This window comes from Melospiza melodia, chromosome 24 (genome assembly GCF_035770615.1).
Source record: "Melospiza melodia melodia isolate bMelMel2 chromosome 24, bMelMel2.pri, whole genome shotgun sequence".
Classification (NCBI taxonomy): Eukaryota; Metazoa; Chordata; class Aves; order Passeriformes; family Passerellidae; genus Melospiza; species Melospiza melodia.
In genome coordinates this window covers 2,517,975-2,540,872 of record NC_086217.1, presented here as the reverse complement: position 1 = coordinate 2,540,872, position 22,898 = coordinate 2,517,975, and the positions used below count along the sequence as shown (strand labels likewise).

At 50.3% G+C, this 22,898-nt stretch overlaps 1 protein-coding gene across 15 annotated transcripts in view; it reads left to right on the top strand.

Annotated features, from left to right (window-relative positions):
* Positions 1-22,898, top strand: part of CACNA1G (calcium voltage-gated channel subunit alpha1 G) — a 149,515-nt gene that overhangs the window by 36,339 nt on the left and 90,278 nt on the right. For all 15 annotated transcript variants that reach the window (XM_063175758.1, XM_063175757.1, XM_063175753.1 and 12 more), the window contains exons 2-4: positions 10,261-10,372; positions 10,871-11,004; positions 20,521-20,618. In XM_063175758.1, the coding sequence (XP_063031828.1) occupies positions 10,261-10,372; positions 10,871-11,004; positions 20,521-20,618 (344 nt within the window). The remainder of the gene's footprint in view (positions 1-10,260; positions 10,373-10,870; positions 11,005-20,520; positions 20,619-22,898) is intronic.

Below are 22,898 nucleotides of genomic sequence, written 5' to 3'. Positions count from 1 at the left end.
GCAGCACTCTGAATGGAAAGTTGTACCCGGCATTGGCTAATGCCAGCCAGTAAGTGAGAAGGGCTTGGTTCTCCCCTGGTCATGCACAGCTCCCAGAGCAAGGTTTCCTCAAAGGAAGCTCTCCCTCAGTGACCCTTCCAATCACAGCAATCAGGCCTTGCCCTCAGAAACTCCTGGGGACGCCCAGGCCAGTGTCCCCAGGTCAGGGCTGCAGTGAAGGGGAAAGGAGGAGGTGTGGGGACAAGGGCTCTGTGTCCCCCAGCTCTGCTTTAAGCCATTTGGACCCTTCAGAAGTGATAAGGGGCCCTCAATCCTTTCTGCCCTGGCTTGTTCCATAGGCTTAAAATGATTCTGGGTTTGTCCTTGGATTTGTCCTCTGAGCTTTTTGTAAGGCTTGGCCAGGTTTCCTGAGGGACTTTGAGCCTGTACCCTTTTGCAATCCAAATACTGTGCTGGGGACATGGAGGGCACAGCTGCAGCAGATGTGGCCAAGAGCTGGATGCTTTTGGCTCCTCTTGGAGCCACTGCAGCCAGGACTCTGCCTCTCCTCCTGTCTCACTTTTTGCTCCGTGAAGCCAGTTTGGGGAGTGCAAATGGACAAACCCCAAAGCCCCAGAGCTTCTCTAGGGGCCTTGGAAGATGTTTGCCTCAGTGCAGTGGACACGTGTCTCTGCTTGGTGAAGGAGGGTGGGTGGAAGGTGCTGTGGAATGTCCTCATTCCTATTTGCCTTTTGGGACTTCTTGGTGATGACTCCGTGGGTCTGGCAGTGTGGGGTTTTCTGGTGAGAGCTGTGCTGTGCTTCAGATGCTCTGCCTCTCTGGGAGGGTTCCCTCCCACATCCTGCGCTGTGCCATCATTCCCCTGTCTGTCACAGTCTGCCCGTGAGCACCCCTTGCCCAGTGTCTCTGGGTGAATGGGAATGGGCTGAGTGCAAGGCCAGGGCAGGGTAGGAACAGTTCATGTGTCTGGGATGGAAACGGGCTTGTTTGTTTAGCTTGCTCACCAAGAGCTCTTCCTCTGAAGTTTCCCCTGGCCCTCAGTCAGCAGAGGGAATTCCCTTTCCCTCTGCCCAGGATCCAGCTGGATTGCTGCAGGAAGCATGCAGACCAGCTGTAATTGCTGTCTCTCCCCATGTTCACTGGGTTTTGTGGTCCTCACTCAATGCCGTCCTGCCTTCCACTTGTCTGGGTGATTAGGGATGTGCTGGATTCATCAGCAGAGGTGGTGGTGATCCTGCAGACCTGTCCCATCTCCTGCACTGCCCCAATGACATTCTCTACCCTGGATGAATCTTTCATGCACTTACTCTGTGTATATTTGATAGGCTGGGATTTGGTTTCAGCTCACGTGGGAGTTTGGGGGCTCAGAGGGCTGCATCCTGCAGTGGGATGTGGCTGGTCCCCAGGGAAGAGGTCTGTGGAGGGAGGCAGAGAGCCTGTTCCACCTGTGACAGGCAGGGTGCTAATCTTCACAGGGGATACTTTGGCTTCACAAGGAATATTTTGGCTCTGCAGGTGTGGGCACAGAGTTTTCCTGGCCAAAGAGGGTTAACCCAGTGTTGGTGGGAGCAGACAGTGAACTTGTCAGGGATGGTAAGGGAAGCAGAGGAGCTGCCAGGACAATTAGCACAGGCTTGTTCTCCCCAGCACGTCCCTGGGATGTAATCAGCCCGTCAGTTCCCTGGCTTTATTAATACATTGGTATTTGGAGGTCTTGGCTCTGTGCAGAGTGGTGCCTGCCAGCCAAGCCTCTGCGGGAAGTGGGGGTTCAAGGTGGCATGTCTCTGGGCATGGCAATGCCTCATTTTGGAACCCTTTCAGGTTTCTTCCTTGGGGACTGATGGCAGAAGAGGAGGAGGAGGAGGAGGAGAGACATTCCCTCCATCTGTGCACTGCCCTAGGAAGGGATTTAAATCACAGGTTTGCAAAAAAGAGGAAATGTGCCTGATTTTCGCAGGCTTTGAAGCCTGCAGGAGTCTCCTGACAATGATTCCCCTCCAGCTTCAGGCAGGTCTGGCTCAGAGGGGATCTTCTTCCCTGGCCATGGAGCCAGGCACTGTCAGTAGGGCCTCCATGGTGGGGCTGGGCAGCAGCAAGGCTCGGGCTGTGCTCCTGCAGCTCCCAGTGAGGGCAGGCAGGAGAGTTTCTGTTCCCAGGGCCGGTACCCTGGATCTCATCTACCCTCTGTGCTAGCAGCAGAGAGTGAGAGATGCTCTTGAAGGAAATGCATCAATATTAAAATATAAATAATAAACATAGATTAAAAATTCATGTATACGCTTAGGACTAGTTTTATCCTCATCCATCTTTCCATGAGTCTGGGAACTCCTCTTGCCTGTCCTGTCATTCTTTCTCCCTCCAGTGTGAACTTGTCTGACCACCACAACCTCCTTGGCACGGCAGCCCTGATGCCACATGTGTGGCCATGCAGAGCCATCCCTTCAATTCCTTCATTTCACCAACTGTTACATAAATCTGCTTTTATACTGAACTTGTGGACGTCACTGGAGCTCTGTCCATACCCATAACATCACTGTTTCCATGGGAACCAGCGTACTTCCAAGGGGGAAAAAGTAGAAGGAGACTAAAAAAGGACGAAGAAGGAACAAAATAAGACAAATATGTGACATATCCCAACTATGTGTCGGTGTAGGATGTTACAAAGATTTCACCGCAACTTGTTTAGGCAGCCTTGCATAACAGTTTTTGTCTTGAGTGTAGCAGCAAGCAGAGTCACGGGTGGCAGAAACTCGATAGTATCCCAAATATCCGGGGTCCCTTAGTGAGGAGGAGATGGCTCTGGCAGCTCTGCATGAGGTGCTGCTCTGTGTAAGCAGCAGGGGAAGATGCATCTGCACGTGCTGCAGCATTTCCCTGGGTCTCCACGGGCTTTCCTCTCTCCTGGAGTGTGGCTGGGGCTGTGCACTGTGAGCAGGTGGCACTGCTGGGTGTCGTGGATGTGTCTTGGCCCCGCTGAGCTTTAGGGGCACGTGCTATTAAGGGACATTTACAGTGAGTCAGTTTAAATATATTTATCTGGGGGTTTAGCGTCCATCCACTGTGCACTTCATAAGGCATGGTGGGAGAAAAGGTCTTAAATAAGTTATTGGGCCTCAGCAATGGCTTTGGCATATCGAGATTATTTTAACTGGTAGCCCCAGGAAGACCTGGCCATTAGGGAGGATTTTCCTGTTCATGACGAGATCTTTGTTAATGCCATGTGTGAGCTGCTGGGAGGGAGCCCATCCCCTGGCTCTGCCACAGGGGGTGAGGGCTGGGGCTGGGGCTGAGCTGGGGGCTGGGGGGGACAGGGCTGGGCACAGGATGGGGACATGCTCCCACCCCTGCAGCCCCATTCTGGTGGGGTGAATGGGAGCAGTGCCTGTCCCTGAGCCACCCAAATGTTAGCTGAAGGTGCCAAACTGCAGGGAGAGGGAGCTTGGGGGGAAGGTGAAGCTTCTGTGGAGCTTTATTTGGGCGAGTGAGGCTTCACCTTCGTCTCTTCTGACCTTCTCTCCAGGAGATGCAGGGCAGTGGGAGTTGGATGGTGCCTTTGGCTGGTGAAAGAGCTGGTGAACTCCATGGGGCTTCCACCTGACCCATCCTGCTGAAGCAGGGCTGGGGCCATGCACTGACCTTTTGCACCACTTCATTTTGGGCTGTTTTGGTCACTGCTCTTGGTGCTGAGGTAGGCATGAGGAGGAAGGAAGGACTGGGATGAGAAGCTGAAATAAATTTAGCCTAAAGTGCTCCTGCTTGACATATATTATATATATTAATTATATAATATAATACTATATTATATTATATTATATTATATTATATTATATTATATTATATTATATTATATTATATTATATTATATTATATTATATTATATTATATTATATTATATTATATATATAATATAATATAATATAATATAATATAATATAATATAATATCATATCATATCATATCATATCATATCATATCATATCATATCATATCATATCATATTTATTTTCCTAAAGCACCCATCCTTGCAGATGCTGGTGCCAGAGCCAGGCTGCCAGCAGCCGAGCCCTCCCAGCTCAGGAGTTAATTGCAACCGGTATGTAGGGCTTTTCTTAAAAGCTCCAGCTCCTGAAATTTGGCGATTATGCAAGTCACTCAGCTTGCAGGATTTTTTTATCTTCATTTTTTTCTCTCTCTCTTTAAGCAATAAGATTTTAAACCCTTCTGGTTGCTGGGAAAAAAAAAAGCCCTTAGAGTAGAAATCTAAAAGGTTACCAGGAAACAATACTGAAACTGTAAGACAAATAAGAACCTCATCAGGGTTTCAATTTTATATCTTTTTTTTTTTTTTTCACCAAACAACCTTTTTTGTCACTCCCCATCCCCTCTAAATATGGCATCATTCTTTGCCTCATCACTTGGGTGGCTGAGCAGGGCTCCTCCACATTGCTGAGCAAATCCTACCTCTTCCTTCAGAGGTGGCTGCATCTCACAGGCACAGGAGAGCATCTCTGCCTGCAGCTGATAGTGCTGATTCTAAGTCCTTGGGAGAAGAATGATAAGATGATTGCTCCCTGAAATCCCCCTTTTCCTCCACTTTTGGGCTTTACAGTCCCTTTTATGTGTCGTGGAGCCACTGGGGACTCCGTGGTCTCACCAGGATGGGAGCAGAGTGCTGCCTTTCATGGCAGAGGGAAGCAGCCAGCAGTGCATCTCTTTGAACATCTGCGAGCCGAAATGAATTAGAGATGACATTTCCAAAAACACTGCCACGAATAATCAACCTGTTTTGGTTTCCCAGGTTTAATTGTGAGGCTGCATGAATTAAAAGAACCTCCTGTGTCTGTCTACACTGGGAGGGAAAAGGTTCTGAGGAGCTGCAGAGCAGTGATGAGGCAGGGATGCTCCTGCCGAGCCTTTTCCCAGCTCGGAGCCTGAGGATGGGGACGTGCCAGGCTCAGTGGGGTCATGCCAGCTCCTGGCAGTGTGTCCTCAGCCTGCCAGCTGCAGTGACCCGGCATAGGAACACTTGAATTTTTAAACCCCTTTGTGCAGCCCCACTGGAGGAGCCTCATAGCTCTGCTTTCCAGGAATGCCCTGGCGATGGGACTGGCCTGGCACAAATCCCTGCAGGCCGCAGGGCAGGAGGCAAGGGCTCCATCCCACGTGTGCCATGAGCTGGCCGGGGCTGCCGTGCCTGCAGTGGCTTTTCCATGCTGCCAGGGAAAAGCAGGCCTGCTGCTGCTGTGCTGCTGTGCTGCTGCAGGAAAGGCTGCAAACCCTGCAGCATCTCCCCTGCTTCAGCCTGAGCTTGTGTCCCTCAGAGGGATAGGTGGGAGCAGGCCTGGAAAAGCATCTGGGAGGGCAAAGCTGTAGGGTAGAGACCACAGTGTTGCAATGACACTGGGAGCAGATCCCTGCCAGTGCTTGGCTGCAGGTCAGGGAGGTGGATTCACTGGGTAGAGATACTTCGAGAGCACCTCTGGCATTGCTGCGTCCACAGATGTGGAAATACTTCCTGAAAATGCTAAAAGTAAAATACAGAGGCTGGTCTTTCTTTGGAAGGAATGTGGTAGGAAAAAAAAAATCTAATTAAATGTCCAGGACTGTGATGGGAATCCTATAACCTTTAACTGGGCATGGCATGAAGAGCCTTTTCCTGTTGGCTTGGTGCAGTGAGAGGCAAAGCTAGGAAGGGGTTATTATTTCCATCTATGAGGCAGATTAATTCTGAGAACTTTTAACTTCCCTTGCAAACGGCCTAAATTAATGTTTTAGGATTTTAGTCCCTGCCTTCTCCCACCCCCCCAAAGGCCAGGCCCTGGAAGTGCCATTATGCTTCTGTCAAAGGGGCTATTTCTGGAATTGATGATATGAATGAAGCCTAAAACTCCACTCTCATTAACGTCTGCAGCTTATCCCGGTGTCACTCCTAAGCTGGTGGGACTTGGTGACACTGCAGGGGAAGGCTGTCATTTCAACCCAATTTTCATATCACATTTGCACAAAAATTTCCAGGCCTTGCCAGCGCTTTCCACACATTTGTCAAATCCCAGCCGCTGTCCCAGTGAGTGAGGCTTCTCCTGGCACAGAAGCGACGGCTGTGGGTGCTGATGGAGGACGTGGTCCTGGATGGGATCTCTGTGTTGAAACGACGACTCCTTGCCCTAGAAAACAGACAGCAGAGAGAGCCCAGTGCCACCTGTGTGGATCCAGGGGGTTTGTGCGTTGCTGTGGGTGAGTTTCACTGCGTGGTACAAGCCTGCAGCCCCTGGTGCTGCCCCTTGCCCACGGAGCCCTGCTCCCCTCACCCTGCTGTGCCCGGGGTGGGGCAGAGGGCTGTGCCAGCCCCTGCCAGCAATGGCAGCGTGTGTCCTTGGAGCTGCTGCTTGGCTGGAGAGGGGGAACCGGGGTCGGGAAGGGAGAGAGAGGGATGCAGGGAAGGAGGAGAAGGGGAATGGTGGGAGCTGCCTGGGAATAGCAAAGCGTCAAGGGAAGAAATAAACATTAATCCCACAGAAAAGTGTGCGTCCCTGTAGAGCATCACCAAACGCTCCCCTCCATACTCAGCTCAGTCAGTGGCACTGCCCCAGGGAAAGGGAACCCAGTCTCTGGGACACAGAGGTGTCTGCTCTCCTCAGCCCCAAGCCAAAGAGTCCACCAGGAGCAGTGCAAGTGCTCCACCTCCTTGGAAAGAGTCCAGGATGCAGCTGGACAGAGCATCTCATCTGGTTACTGCTGCCCTTGGGCAACAGATGCTGATTTAATTCACTCACGAGTGAATTTGATCCAAACTTTTGCAACCAAATCATGGCAAGCATAATGCAATATCTTTCTCTTTTAATTATATTAGGCTGGGTAGTGTTGGCTAATTGAATCTGGGACTCTTGCCTCTTAATTACAAAAGGTCAGGTGCTGTGAATCGTGGGCAGGTGGCACTGGGACCACTGGTGATGGGGAGGGGCTGAGGGCTCCTGCTCTGTGAAAGACCTCCTTTGGTAACGAGTGAGTGACTTCTGGACATTTTCCTTCTTTTTTTCTTTTGTTCTCTCTATCTCATGAATTTTAAGTCAGATTACAACAGAAGTGTTACTGCGAATTTCTGTGTGGCAGAAACAGGTTTTTTTTTTTTTAGTTGAAAAGAATCTGTGAGGACTTTGGCTGCCTGCCTCGAGCACATTGATGGTAAAAATGTGGATTTTTAAGAATACGCTGGGATGAGCAAGTGACCCTTAAAAGTGGTGACTTCTGACACCCATCGGGTGGGGTGCATGGGGTAATCACCCGCTGTGTGGTCACGAACCCCATTATTAATCCTTTTTCTCTTAAATATCAGCTCTGCTTGGTGAGAGGAGAGGGCAGCACCCTGAAGGCCAGCTCTGTTCCCAGTAAATATTTACCTCATGCAGTGAGGGCTGTGGGCTCAGCGCGACACTGGGTGGTGGCAATGCCACCTCTGCCCCTGCTTTCAAGCAGTCTCCTCCTCACCTGAACTGCTGGCACTGCTGGCCAGGGACCAGCACTGTCTCTGATGCTCCCCCAAAGCTGCTTTGCCCCTTCCCTGCCTGCCCTGCAGCAGTGAGAGGCATTCAAAAAAGCACCTTCTGCTTTTGCTAATTGAAGAGTTTCCCTTTGTCAGCCTCTCGCTCAAAGGAGGGTCGGTACAAAGCCATAGCCAGCAGCACTTTGTGTGCCTCTGAAAATCCCATTAGCAGAAGAAAGAGCTTGAATTTTCATTCAGCTGGAAAAAAAAAAAAAAAAAAAAAGAGGGGGGGGGGAAAAAATAACACCCCCCCAGCCTTCTGATGTATCAGCTGCACATTAACATACTGCCCTCGGCACTGCTGGGGTGCCTGTCCCGGGAATATTTAATCAGGGAGAAGTGTTATATTGGACTGAAATGTATGTGCTTCAGGGGGAAATGTGCTGATAAGTGGTCTGCAGTTAAATTTGGGGTAAAAAAACCCCTCTGTCCTCATCAAATAAACGCCCCTCAGCCTCCCTGGGTCCCCCTCCCTCTCCAGCTGTTTCCCTGCCTGCAGATGTTTGTTCCTGCAGGACAAGTTGGGATGTGGGGAGGGCAACCCTGAGATGGGAGGACAGGATAGGATGGAGGGACCTTCACTGTAGCCACGGTGGGCAGCATGGGGGAGCCATGGCAGTGCCAAGGTGGCAGGTTCTGGCCCAGGGTAGCATGTCTGTGGGCAGGTTGGGGCTGCTGGCTGTGCCATGGGGACCTTCTTGGGGTACAGATGTGGCTTTGGTCCCCAAATCTTCCTGCTGGCCACAGCTGGGGCCCTGTGTGGGGCAGGTTGTGGCATTTTGGGGGGTGCACTCTCCTGGCTTCCTTCCACTTGCAATCAGTCACTGGTACCAGTGCCAGCACTCTGATGATTATTGAGGGACATCTGAGCCATGGTGCAGACTGTGGCATGCCAGGGAAGGACGGGGTCTTTGGTGCCATCCTGTGCTCTTCCATTTCAGCCTTTGCTCATCCCTCTATGCCAGATATGGGGCTGTGGTGGGCTTGGCTCTGCTCAGCTGCCCTGGGCGAGCATTAGGGCTGTGCTGAGTCTTGGACAGGGAGGAGGTGAGATCAGAGTGGCTCCAAGCTGATGCCCACCATGGTTGTGTGCCCGTCTCTCTGCTTGCCCAGGAATTTGCAGTCCCCAGCCAGCATCAGCAGCTGCTTGGTGGGCCAAAAGCCCCCCCAGCTGGGATGGGATGTGTGGAGGACATCCACATCCAGTGAAGGCTCTTGTCCACTGCCATGGAAGCATTTGAATGGATCTTTTCCTGTCTGGGGACTTGTCCATCTGTCTCTGCAGGTCCTGAGCCAACCAACCCAGCTGTCCTGGGACATCCTCACTTCCCTGCTGGCTATCTTCACAGCCTGTACAGGTGACATTCCTTCTGTCACCCCTTTGGGATCATTCAGGGTCATTTTAATTCTTTATGTTCCCAAGGGCTTTGCAGCTCCTTGCTGGCAGAGCCCTGGCCATGGCTGGTTCTGCTGGGGAACCTTCCCAGGCCCCCAGACTGGGGATTCTCTTCAGCAGCTGCCCCTTCTCCTGGCTGCTCTCCATGCCTGCCCCCACAGGACTATATTTAGGCTAAATATCCCAGCCCATAGCCCCACCCTGACAGTTGAAATGTCTGTCCCAATATCCTGTAAACATTTCTCCCGATTAAAAGATCCAGATTGTCAACAACCAAACTGTGACTCAGCCCCGTGTGGTTTTCCAGGAATTCACCCAGGATGGGTGGCAGGAGCTGCCAGCCCCAGGCCTGTGTGCCCTGGGTGGAGAGGCACCTGCTGATTCATCCTCACCTTCCTCTTCCCCAGGCAGATAACGCTACAGCACGGGCTCCTCAACACCACCCGCTGCTGTGTTGCAGTGAAAACTCTCGTCTGTCAAGGGCCATGCTTATTTTCCTGGAGCAGAGAAGCTGCTGCTGGCACTCAGGGAGGAGCATGGCCCTGCTGTCTGTGGGTTCTGGCAGTCGAGAGGGTGTTTTTCATGCTAGGCTGGAAGATAACCCCATCACCACACTGAACCAGTGCCTGGATTTCCCATCTCTGTGCTCCTGGAAATGCCCCCAGAAGTATGCAGGAATTGGGTACCAGGTTTGAACCATCCCTATGGGGATGTGCTGCAGCAGCACACTCTATTCTGCCCCAAAAGTGCATCCAACATCTGTCCCAGCAGCTCAGCTCTTTGAAAATTGCTCTGAGAGGCAGGAGGCAGGTAGGGATTTGGCTCTGCTGGCCCTCCCTTAAAGGCTTTTAGTCTGTTCATTAATGGTTTTGGCAGTCTTGATTTGGATTGGGAATGAAAGTTTAAGCAGTGGCTTCGAGGAAACACCCCTGGGATAAGCTGAGACATGGTTAATAGAAATTGTAATGTTAAAGTGCTTTTCTGTAAAACGCTAGGAGAGGAAATTAATGGTGTGGAGTTTTTTAGTTTTTTTCTAAAAGTTGATATAATTCATTTTAATTAAATGTTTTAATCCATCACATCAGCACTCAGCACTCTTGCCATGCAACTTCCATTTTAGAGTGGTTTTCAGATCCACTGCAGCCACTGATGGCAGCATGGTGAGAACACCTGCAGGTATCTCAACGTGCAAACTCAGAGAGTGCCTCATGTAGGGAAGCTGCTCTGCTCCTGGCCTCAAAGACCAGGAAAAGCTTTCCAGTTCAGATGTTGCTTCTTGTGGATGCGCCTCTGGGTCTGCTGCCTCCTTGACAGGTGTGTGCAGATGGTTTGAGAGGGTCAGCATGCTGGTGATTCTGCTCAACTGTGTGACGCTGGGCATGTTCCACCCCTGCGAGGACATCGCCTGCGACTCGCCGCGCTGCAGGATCCTCCAGGTACAGCCCCAGAGCTGCTGGGAGCTCAACAGCAGCCCCAGGTTGATGTGGAGAGGGAAGGAGTGAGCTGACTCCAGCCACGGTGGTGTGGTGTCCCAGGATGTTGGTTCCTGCCTGCACTGTCTGTCCTGTGAGCACTTGGGAAATGCTGGTTTTGGTGCTCAGATGAGAACGTGCAGCGCCGTCAGGCAAAGCCCCTGCCAGGCTGTGCCAGCCCCAGCCTAGCCAAGCCTTTCTTGGAGTGCTTGGGGAAGGCCAACCATCTAGTGGTCAGTGAAAGCAGAGCCCAAACTATGCTTGTCCATTCTCCTGGCACTATGGGTGCTGTTGGACCATCTGGGCTGGGCCCTGGAGCACAGGGCTGCTCTCAGCACAGCTTTTTCCCAGGGATTTAGCTTTTAGAGATGCAAGAGGAGACCTTGCTAGACTCAGCTTTCTAATTCCTTCCCTTGGAGCAAGTGTGCAGGAGCATCCCTCCTCCCTTCCTTTCTTTTGCAGAGCTTTGATGACTTCATCTTTGCCTTCTTTGCCGTGGAAATGATCGTCAAAATGATTGCACTGGGGATTTTTGGGAAGAAATGCTACCTGGGAGACACATGGAACCGCCTGGACTTCTTCATCGTCATTGCAGGGTAGGTCTGGGGAGACAGGTCCCCTTCCTCCTGAGTCTCTGGGTTGTCATTTATGGCTCTGCTCAGCAAGCACTGGGTTTGGGGGAGCAGCTGGTGAGGGCTGGGGGCTGGCTGGTGCTGACTGTTGGCGTTGTCCATCCCAGCTTCCCTGCAGGGATCACTCCTGAGCTGCAGCTGCCCCTCTGGTGCTGCCAGTAGCTGGAGGGAGAGCTGATGCTCAGTGCACGGGCAGAGCGGGGCAGGGTGACAAAAGTTGTTTGTGGTGGATTTTGACCAGCCTGGGGCTCCTTTGCTGGATGCTGTGCTTGGCTCTCTTCCCTCCAGCCCACCAAAGGTTTCAGGTTCCATGGTTGGAGTGGGCAGCTGGGAGCATGGAGAGCTGTGCCAGGAAGGATCATTCAATGAAACATGCATGATTTCCCTCATTATTATACTTTTTTTTTTTTTTCTTGAGGGAAAGTGATCAAGTTCGCCTTTCTGAGTGTTTTCCTTTCAGAGGCACCTGGTTTGAATTAAAGGGTCTTCCAGCATCTGAGAGTCTCCTGGCAGAGGCTGCAAATACACATGGAAAGTCCTTGGCCACTGGCCACTGAGCTGAGTTTCTTAGATACACAAATTTCTTGCTGGCCCTTGCCTCCCTCCCTTGGCACCAAGACCCCCGAGACTTTTGGGAAAACAGTTGGGTTTTGCCTCTTTTGATAGAGCTAGGGATCAAATTTACTAGATTTTCTTGGAAAGAAGCAGAGGCCCCTCCCAACTTGTTTGCCTGGCATAGGTTTGGTGTCCCAAAGAAAGGGGCAACAGCCCCTTCTTGTTTGGTCCAAGAAGGGACAACATCTTAATGAGTTTTGCTTATGGTCCATTGCTGGCCTCACAGGGACATGGCCCATGCCTCTGCTAATCAGCTGGGAGAAGTAAAACAGAGGTTCCAGGTCTCTCAGTGCATCCTTGGCTTGAAAAATTCATTGTTTCAGAGGTGGAAAGGTTCAGTGAGCTTCAGACCCAAGAGCTGTATTTGTCCCCATAAACCTGTCTTCTGCAGGAAGCCACAACCTCCTACTTTCCAGCCCCACAAGCCTCTGGCTCCTCAGTTAGGAGAAGGTTCAGGGTTTCCTCTTGAAATGTCTGAGCAATGTTAGGGACAGCAGTGGTGGGATGCTGGACCAAGAGGGAGCCACAGGTCCAGTTAGGTCTGGTAGGGTTGTAGACACCAGCAGCACATCCAAGGGATGGAGCTTGCTAAGCCACCTTTATTTCGTCTCATTTGTTATGTCTTATAGTGGAATTAATTGTGATGAAGAGCCCAACCCAAGCAAGGCCTGACATCCCATCCGGGGAAGCATGGTCACAGATGCTGGGCTGTTCCAAACTTCACTGTGCCAGGGCACTGCCACCTTGCTCTCCCAGCCTGCTCCTGCCTTTGCCCGTTGATCTTCCAAAATCTTTGGAGCCAGACTTAGCTCTGATGTCATTCTGTGGGGACCCACCATGATGGGACCTCACTCTAGAGGGACACCAGCCGGGACCATTCTTATTCCTAAGCCAAAATATCACGCTTCTCTTTGCTTAAGCAAAGAGATCTCTGCACAGCTGCCGCACCTGGCCAGGTGTTTGCATATGTGAGAGTTATCTCCTTCCTGGGCAGAGCTGCATCGTGGCACAGATCCCCCTGCAGCAGCTGCTCCCCCATCCCCATCATGCAGAGACATTTTTTTGCTGCAGGATTTTGCAGCAGGGCAGCCTGACCCTCTCGTGCCTTCTGCCAGGTCGGCTTTGCTTCTCACTAAGTGATGGCTCTTTCCTCCATGTGCATGAACTGTTCCCATCTGGGCCCCGTCAAAACCAATTCAGCTGGCAAAGGACCTAACTGGATTTAAATACAAAGCAGAGCCTCTCCTCCTCCAGCACTGCTCCCTTTTGCTCCCCTTTTGTGCCCTTTTGCTCTTTTCCGATCCTAGCCCATCCATCCTGGAGTGCTGCATCCTGCTCAGAGCATTGCTGCAATCCTGGGGAGCCTGCTGAGGGCCAGGGAAAGCTAAAGGGGCTGCAGGAATGGGACACTGCTGAAGCAGAGAAAAGGAAATAAAAAGGACTCAAGCCCTTAGTAGACCTAAGATATTGGTAAAAAACACCTATAGTGTTTTTACCTAAATGCTGCAGGGTCAAATCCCAACCAGACAGAGGGAAATTCCTCAGGTAGCCCTTAGTGCAACTCTTTGGTTCCCAATGGGGCAAACTACCCCAAGGAGCACCCAGCCCATGGTGCTCACAGCAAGGAGCAAGGGATGAGCAGGGCTCTGCATGGAGGAGTCCTGCATCTGAGCAGGTGTCAGGAAAGAAGCCAGAGCCAAACCAGGGTCCTGGAGAGTGCAGGGCAATCCTCAAAACCCAGCTGGGTTTGCTTAGATACCAGATAAAGCAAGTCATGTTTTTAATGGAGGTCTCACAAAAGGGCCTCAACCTGATTCCCCAGTGAAATTCCAGGGGAGGAGACTGAAGTTGTCCTGTGGTCCTGGTGACCACAATGAAGCAATTCTGTTTCTGCATTCACATTTTTTCTCTGCCCTTTATGTGCCAGAGATGGAAGGAGGGAAGCAGCAGCACAGTGTGAGCTCCCCAGCACCAAGCAGGACCCTGAGCTCCAGCTCTTCTGCTTTCCTTGCCCCTTCCCTTCTCATGGGCTGCAGAAAGTGATGTCAGGGGAGAAGAGAAGCAGCAAACTACATCTGTGGGGCTTTGGGTGGGAAAGCATGTAATACTGGGACTGAACACTCCCACAGGCACAGCATCCATAGAAATCCTTCCCAGCCACCATCAGTTTAGAGCACTGCCCACCCCACAAAAATCCCACCTTAGAGCATTTCATTCTCTGAGAACCATTCTCTGAGAACTCTCTAGATCTGACAGGGGTTATCATTGTGGAAGAAGCCTTTTTGTGCATTTTCGCTCCAAATCTCCCTCCCTCTTGTCGTTCTGGGAGAGCCTCTTGGATGCTGTCCTTGCTCCTGCCGGCCACTTCTGTGGGATGCCATTAAGTGCTTCTCATCTCTGTTAAACTGTCCAGACCAATCTCATGAACTCGTGGAGTGTAAATGACTTCTTTGTGACAATGTAATGCAATTAGTGCTAATTACAGAGTGTGTAATGTCTGCAACACATCTCTGTAATTACAGTAAAACTTGCCGGAGATGAGAATAGTGCTGTATTATCAAAACTCTGCTTAGGGAGACATGGCTTAGGCTGGAGGTTACAGAGTTGCATGGGGAAAAAAGTGATGAATGGCATAATTATGTTGCATTATTTTTAGAGGAGGGCATTTGGGGAGTTTGCTTGCAAGAGAACACTTCTTTGAAGGTTAAAAGGCATTGCAAGCAGCTCTTGCCCTCTAAAGATGATTAGATATCATTCTGACCCCTCCCAGCATAAGACACAGATGCACTGAGGATGGATGCTTGTTTGCATCCCAAAATATGCAGAAGATGCTGACTGGGGCTTGGGCTGGCAAGCCAGAGCTGTGGGATGGAGATGTGCCCTGACTTGGTGTTTCCCTGGTCACTGCAGCATCTGCCATCCTCCCAGCAGGGCACAGGAGCACCCTCCCTGCTCAGTCTGTGGGCAGAGCAGAGCCACAGACTGAGGTCTCCCTTCTGCTCAGCTGGAGCCAGCCCTAGCCCCACACTTTGCTGCAGTCCCAAGCAGCTTGCAGGAACACAGCTTGTTCTGGCTTTGTCCAGATAAGGACTTCCATGGCCTCTGCATTCGTGTAGATCGACATGGACTTTAAGCCATCCTCATCAAAAAAACCCCATGGTGTGATTTTGGAGTTAGCCTGTGCAGGGCCAGGAGCTAGGCTTTGATCTTTGTGGTTCCCTTCCAGCTTAGGAGATTTTATTGATTCTATTTTATGATTCTAACCCCAAAACAACAAAAACCCCTAATGGTTTATTGTTTTCCTGTGAGAGAGCTTTGCACCAGGGGATAATTTGGAGCTGTCAGAGCTCATGGGATTCCTCTCTGCCTTCCTGTGCCCACATTCTGCTCCCCACCGAGCAGGGCTGTGCATCATCCCCTGCTTGAGCTGTGTGGGTCTGTGGTTACTCCAGGCTCAGCCAGTTGCTTGGCCAAGACTGAGGAGCCCTGTTTGTGCTTTGCTCATTGTAATGGTAACAAGCCTCTTCAAAGACTTTGAAGTAAAGTTAAACACTTCTGGAATATTTTGCTTACGATTGAAGAGGAGCTGGGGCTGGAGGTGGTTGGCAGGCTGCTTAATTCAGGAACAGACACCACTCCTTTCTCTCTTTGCTTCCTGAACATTTCTATTGTTTGTTATGATATTTTTTCTCTCTCTGTGGAAGGCTGTATTAAACAGTGAGCTCCACTGAAGCCTTCATAAACAACCTTAAGGATGTCTTTCTCCCTCCTGGTTTTGAGCATTGAATTTCAGGGATGAAATAGGCTGCAGGAAGCCCTGTTGTGTTCATAGGTGACAGGAGAGAAAGGGATGACACAGCCCCCACTCCATCCCTGCTCCATTTAAATCTGGATGGGGTCTGAAAAACTCTTTAGCTCAGAAATTGGAAGGAGGGCTCTGGTGCCAGACGGGTCTCTGCAGGGAGCTGTGATCCCATAGCTGCAGCAGCCAGAGCAAGATTCCTGCTGGGTGCTCTTGGTGAAGCTTCCAGCATGTTGCCTTCATCCCACAGCGCCAGATCGCTCCACGGGCAGGCAGGGCTCCTCTGAATGGCGTTTTAGCTGTACAAGGCTGATCAAGGTGCTGTTTCAGCTCCCTGGATCAGACACGGGGAAGAAAGAGCTGGCGTGGGACTGCCTACAGGAGCCCCTGCTGCAGCTTCCCACTGCAAAGGCTGATTTCCCCATATATTAGTCTTTCATCCCTTAAAAACAAAACTCACAGGGAGGAGGGATGAATGCTGCTTTTTCATTACCTCTGCCTCTGTGGAGCTGTCTGACCTGAGGAGCAGCACAGGGGGCCGTGGCAGCAGTGCCCTCTGTGCTGCCTGGCACCCGAGCGAGCCCCGGCGTGCAATTGCCCGTGTGAGAGGCTGATTTGCACACACAATTACCCAATGTGCAGCCACTGCCACGGCCCCTCTGGGCCACAGGGAAAGCTGCACCAAACCTTCTGCCAGGAGCCTGGCCCTCTCCTGGGCTTTCCAGGATGGATCTGAGTGTCCTGGAAACTGGGAGCCTCCTCCACGGCCTCACTGTGTCCTGACTAATCCCAAATTAGGCCCTTTGTGCTCTGAGCAGAAGTGCCAGAACATCAAGCCAATACTTGTCATCATGAACCTCCAGGACTTCGATATCTGGGGCTGAGCTGTGCAATTTAATGTTTTAAGTTACTTTTGGGTGGATAAAGGGTAGCCAAGACCTGGGCACAGAGGAAATCCATTGGCTGTGGATGCTCTGTGCTGCCTTCCCACAACCTTTGGAGCAAAGCATCCCGAACAAGCTGCATCCCTGACTCACAGAAACCTGCTGGGTAAAAGAAAGCACTCAGCAGTTTCCCTTGCAGCTGAGCTGACTCAAGTCCACCTGTGAAAAGCCTAGAGGTTTTTTTTTTTAAGTTTTAGGACTTTTAAAAAGGTAATTCTTTAGTTTCTTTCAGTTCTTGAGCTGAACTTGCTGCTGCTTCAAAAGCCTCATTAGTCAAGTGTCCTGGCTGGGACACATGGTGCAGCCAGATCCAGCAGGCTGCCAGGGTTCATGCTCTCTGTGTGCTATTCTTTTTCTTCTGTTCAGCTTGATTGAAATGAGTATTTTTAAAATTAAGCAACACCCACGAATGCGGTGAGACTCGCAAGGCTCCAAACGCAGCCGCTGAGTGAAAGCAGAGCACAGCTGAGAGCTGGGCGAATTCTCATTCCAGCTTTCTGAAGATACACCACCTAAATAATTTCTCCTTGTCTTTTCCAACACCGATGGCTTAACATCACCCACTGATGGCTGTGCTTTGTAGATAAAGGGTGTCTATATGCCCAGTTTTGGAAGCGTTTTAACGCTGAATAAATCTCAGCCTATCTCTCCCCAGCAGCGCAGGGCTCTGAGTGTGCAGGGGGTGGGCAGCTCTCGGGGGTGGCCCTGCCTGCAGCCGCTGCTGCTTTGCCACCGGTTCCTCGTGTGACCTCGGTCACATCCCCTGGTTGTGCGGCACCCCCAGCACCCAGCTGTGAAAGGGGGGAGCTCAGGCTCTCCTTGGAAAGTGCCCTCAGCAGAAACTCCGTGTGACTCTGCCGGGTTCTCACAACATTCTGCTTCCTGAGCCGGATTGATCCTGGAGATGGGAGCAGAGTCAGAGCTGGGAGCAGGGTGCTTCAGAGATGCAAGGCTGGCTGGGTGTGGGAAGGACTTGGCTGGAATTTCTGTGCTCTGTTAGGCACTCTCTGGATAAGCAGAGCCCCTTGAACCCTTTCTGTGATGCCCTGAGCATCGCTTTGGAAAGCGCTTTGCCTCAGGGTTGCTGCCTGGCATTGCACTCAGGCAATCCTTCCTGGTGCGTTGGGCTTTACACGAGAGAAACCCCAGCATGATCACTGTCTCCAGGTGGAATAGGAATGAATTTCTCCTTCCTGGTCCATCTTGAGCCATCCTCGTTGCCTGTCAGCTGAGCTCTGGGAGTTTTCCTGCTTGGAGAAGCATTTGCCAAAGGTTTGCATCAGCTCCCTCTCTGCCTCCCACTAGCAGCCCGTTGTATGTCTGGCTTTGCAGATGCTCTACTTTTATTCTTAGAAAGTCCTAAATATTTCCGCTTTCCTTCTGAATAACTCCAGGGATGGGGGTTGCTAATCACCCTGACGAGCTGTGAATCCATCCTATTTAATGCTGAGTTTCTTTCTGAGCCTTTAACTTGGCTGGGCACCAGGTTGGTGGCAGCGGTGCTGACAGGCATCATGCCTTTCCCTCTGAGCAGAGATGACATTTGAATTGAAGCTTCATCAGGAGCCTTTTACACTGCAGATTTCCAATGCATAAATGCTATATGTGCTGGTAAATGTACCTGTCACCTCACCAGCTGGTGACATCCTGACATTTGCTCTCCCCGAGTATCTTCCCTTGCCAGGGATGTGGATTGATTCTTCCCGTGTTTCCCCTTGCCTTGGGAAGTGACCTTAGAGCTGGGGACTGGTGGTGTTCTCACTGGGCTTGCTCTTTAGTGACTGAGCTTTACTGACATTCTTTTCTCTAATACCGAGCTCTCCCAAGGCACTTGAGAGAGGTTACCAGCAAGGTGTGGACCCTGTGCTCTGTGTCTGGGGCTGAGCTTGGCAGTGCTGTAACGCCAGTTTTGGCAGCAGTGCCCAGCAGCATAGGCAGGACACCACCTTCTTGCTCCTGGTCTTGGTGTTCAAGTGTTTGCTTGAGCCTCTGGGTTGTTGTTCGGCTCGTTCCTTTAAATTTGGCATAATAATTGTTCTTTAATAAGTTAAATCAAAATGTATTTTACAGCACATCCTTTGCAGCTTACAAGGACTCACATCTCTGGAAGTGTGTCTGGAGCTGTCATTAATCAGAAAATGATTTGTCTTGGTGCATTTAACCACGTGCTGCTCTGAATTTTGCTGGCAGCCTCTGTTTTAATAATGGATGAAAGAAAAGCTGTATGTTTGATATGGGATTTTTACCTGAATTTTGCCAACCACACAGAAATCTTTTTGAACAGCAAGTGAAACTTGACAGCAATGAAACCACTGCCCCTCTCCTCACCTTAGCCAAAAATTGCCCAGTGCAAGGAGTCCTGTGCACTGAGGAAGGGACTGGTTTTCTATTCCCAGGTCAGGTGGGATTTTGTGAATACATTGCATTCCTTTCTGGTTAGGGGCTGAGAACAAATTCGTAGTATCCATACGTGCCTGTCCAACCTCCTGGGGCTGTCCCATTGCTATGGGAGTCAGCTAAGCAGAGAGGAATATGTTGAGGTTATTTGAAACGTAGATATGGTTTGATCATCATCATCATCATCATCATCATTCTCATTAGAGCCTATCAGGTAAAGCCTCACTGCATTAAACACGGAGTTGTTTATATGAGGGCTGGAAGGGGAGCCTTCCCAACCCTGGGGCACCCTCACCTGCTGGGGGCAGGAGGGAGGAGCGGGGTTTGGCTGATCACAGCAAGAACAGAAGCATCCGGTGTGCTGCAGCAGGGCAAACCTAACACAGCATGGATGGATCCTGCAGGATTTCCAGCAGGGAGGAAAGGGACAGCGCTGATGCCTTGGTGCAAGGACCAAAACCTCCTCCAGAAACTTGATGCCTAATCAATCAATTCAGACCAGGGCAAGCGTGGAGGAAGGTTGTGACTGAGAAACAGAGAGCCTGTCTGTGAGATGGGGCTGGAAGAACTTGATTTGACTTTGCAAAATCAAGGCTGAGAGGAGATGTGCTTTGCCCTCCGTAAATAGATGGGTGAGTAAACACCAGGGACAAATAACAGCTAGAGAAGCTACTTTAAAGACAGTGCTGTTGTAAGAACAAATAGGTATGAGCTTGTCCTGAATACATTCAAGCTGGAAGTTAGGCTTCTAGTCATTAGAGTTGGAGGGAGGGAACCACCCAGCTTGTTTGGAGATGGAACTTTTGGAAGAGATCAATATGCTGTGGTTGCCTGTGGTAGTGGGAGCCTGACTGTCCAGGGAGCCTCAGGGCTGTCTTTCTTACCTTTGCCTGGCTCTGCCTCTTCAAGAATATTCTGGGCAGAGCTCTTGGATCTTCCCACAGCCAGAGAGCAAAATCCTGAAGGTGTTGTGACTGATGACTCTGTTGTGCTTGAGCAAAGGTGCCATGAGAAGAATGAGAGGTGCTGGGGCACCCCAGGAACTTGCAGCCATCCAGGTGCATCCTTAGACTAAGTCCTGGGAATGTTGCTCCTCTATCCCCTGAGCTGGGGAATAACCAGGACAGTAGGAGCACTGGGAGGTTCCTAGGTCCAGGTTGGCCCCATTTTTTTGTCTGCAAGTGTCACCAGTTTTGGTCCCACCTGCCAAGGGTGTCTGCTGAGCAGAGACAGCAGAGCTCAGTGTCCTGTGCTGATCATCTCCTGTGTCCCACAGAGGGTTCTGCACCAGATGTTCTTCCTTTCTGGACTGTGGTGGTGCTCAGCACAACAAACTCAGATTCATTACAGTATCTGTAAAATTGATAAAAGCAGGGCTATGCCTGGAAATTTCCTCTCTGGAATATGCAGGGACTTTCAGAAGCTTCTGCCTGGCCCTGTGCAAAAACGGTAACCAAAGCGGAAGATAGAGGGAGAGGGAGAGATAGAGAGGGAGAGATCTGCGGCTGTGTGAGCTGGTGTATCACATTCCCCCTCACTGACTTTATCCTGACATGCAAACAAGCCTTAATTAATTCCTCGGGCAAACTTTCCTGATGGGAGAGATGCAGTAACAAGTCCCTCTGTGAGTGGTTGGCATTTAATGTTTGCTTTATGATGTTTGATAATCTAACATTTCTGCAGCGGATCCGTGACACTGCTCCGTGGTTGTGTCTTTCCCAGGATGCTGGAGTATTCCCTGGACCTGCAGAATGTCAGCTTCTCAGCCGTGCGCACCGTCCGAGTCCTGCGGCCGCTCAGGGCCATTAACAGGGTCCCCAGTAAGTCACATCCTTGTTCCTCACTGTTGGGGGGCTCGGGAGTCCTAGAACGTTACCAGAAGTGTCTAGTAGCTAGACTTTGATCCTACACAGGAGATGACACCTGTATGAGGATAGGAGGATTTCACTGAGTGAATGGTGAAGGGATAAGTTAATTAGAGAGTGAAACACAGGGTTTAAGATTTCTGTACAGGGGGGTCTAAAGAAGTAAGATAGAAGAATTGGGGCGTGTCCTATTCTTCTTCTTCTTCTTCTTAGCCTCCATCTTCTGTGGTGATGGTGGCACTTTGGGATTGGTTATTACTAGAAGTGCACCAGTTAATAAGGGTAAAAGGTATTGGAGAAAAATTATAAATATTGTATACATAATTTCGAGTATAAAGATAGGTGACCGCCCTGGGGGCTCTCAGTGTGCCCATAGCTGACATGCTGTGCAGACCTCTGTTAGGCCGAAAGAAAATCTTTTAGATAAACAATTAATAAACACCGAGACCGAGAAAAGATCTGAAGCCTCTTCTCGTCCTTTGAAGCACGGGCTGTCCAAGGCCGCCCCGGGCCTTTCCAGGTCACCTAAACAGCCGAGAAACCGACATGGCATCAGAGATGAGTCTATGAGTTCTCCAGGACTGTCTTCAAACACCTTCCTTTCTCATCTGGAGAGGGTCTGAGGAGGCTGCTAAAGGGCTGCAGGTGACAGGGATTGACTGAGCCAACACCTTTGCCAGGCAGTGCAGGCAGTGGGGTCTGAGCCCTGCTGGTCCCATCCTCCCTGGGATACTCCATCCTTCCCTGGAGAAACTGGTGTGAGGAACTCTTGTTGTGCCTGAAGATAGTGCTCTGGGAGGTGCTGAAGACTCTAGAGCTGGTCCTTATAGCCCAAACCCCCAGCGCCTCCAAAGCAGGCCTGGGTGGGATGGGCAGCGACTCTTCAATCCTGGTGTAGCAGGACATGGCCCAGGGCCTCAGCCCTGCTTGAAGCAGCAGTGGGTGCATTGCCTGCTGCTGCATGGCAGCCCAGCCCCACATGGCATCACAAACTCTCCCCATGCTCCATGAGACACTGGGCACGGTCCCTCTCAGATGCTGTGTGAATCAGGTATGGGAAGTGTAAATACAGCTGCACCAGGAGCATTCCTTTTCCATCCTGGTCCAACAATCCTGGCCATCAAATCCAGTACTATTTTAGCCAAATTAAATCCAAGTCTGCACTCCCCTATCTGAACTGGCCCAATACATCGATGAGAACTAATCAGCTTCAGTTCTCTGTGCTGATGCTGGAAGTGCCTGGGATCTATTTATTTTCCTGCTCCTGACTCTTGAACTTAATCTGGCTGTGCTGCTGATGTTTCAATCATTACAGAAGCTTCAGAATCCTGTTTGCAGTGGCTGTTTCTTTTTTTTTATCCCCACCACTGAACTGGTGGACAGCTGAATTTATCCACCACTGTCTAACTGGGGATGTAATTCGCTTAATGTGTTTTGAAATCCTGGGTAATTTATCCTGTCTTCTCTGCAATGTAGCTACATTGGGACAGAAAGGCGAGGTATGAAAAATAAAAAATGAGCTTTGTTTGATGATCAATGCAATAACCACAGAAAGTAATTTTAGTTAATTAGGAGTTGATGCAGGATGTTTGTTCCTGGTAAAAGAGTAGAAGAAAAACCCTGAGAGAGGAGGTGACAGCATCAGGATAAGAGAAAAAAATCTTCCTGAAGTATCAAAGTAAAGGATGCAACAGTAAAGCTTTCTTTAGATAAAAGCCAATATAAGCAAGTGAGAGAGTGCAGAACATGGGGAAAGAAACAGAGTGAGAGGTGAGCAGAACATTACACAGATGTCAGATGAAATAAATTTTTTGTGTGTAAATGTCAAGTTGAAGTCACCATCAATTTGCCCTTGTTACAGAACTGGCTGTTCCTGAACTTGTGAGAATTAACTGCCAAGAGACTCCTGTATTTTAAGGAAAAGAGGACATTTAGGGTAGATGAGGGGAAATAGGGAGGGAAGGGAATTTTGGTATATACTGAGTGAAGAAAGAAATACAATTGAGCAAAGGAGAGCATCAGAATTTAATCTGAGGGAAGAAAGGAAACATACTTGCTAGAAAACTTCAGAGAAGAGGACTTCAGGAGCAGGGAAGGTAGGTCTGGTGTCCAGGAGCAAGGCATGAATGAAAGAGCTTGTTCCAGAGGCTCTGGGGGGAAGCTAAAGGGGATGGGAAGCTGTGACTCTTCACAAGCCACATGTGGGTGATGAGGAGGAAAATAATAGAAGGAAAT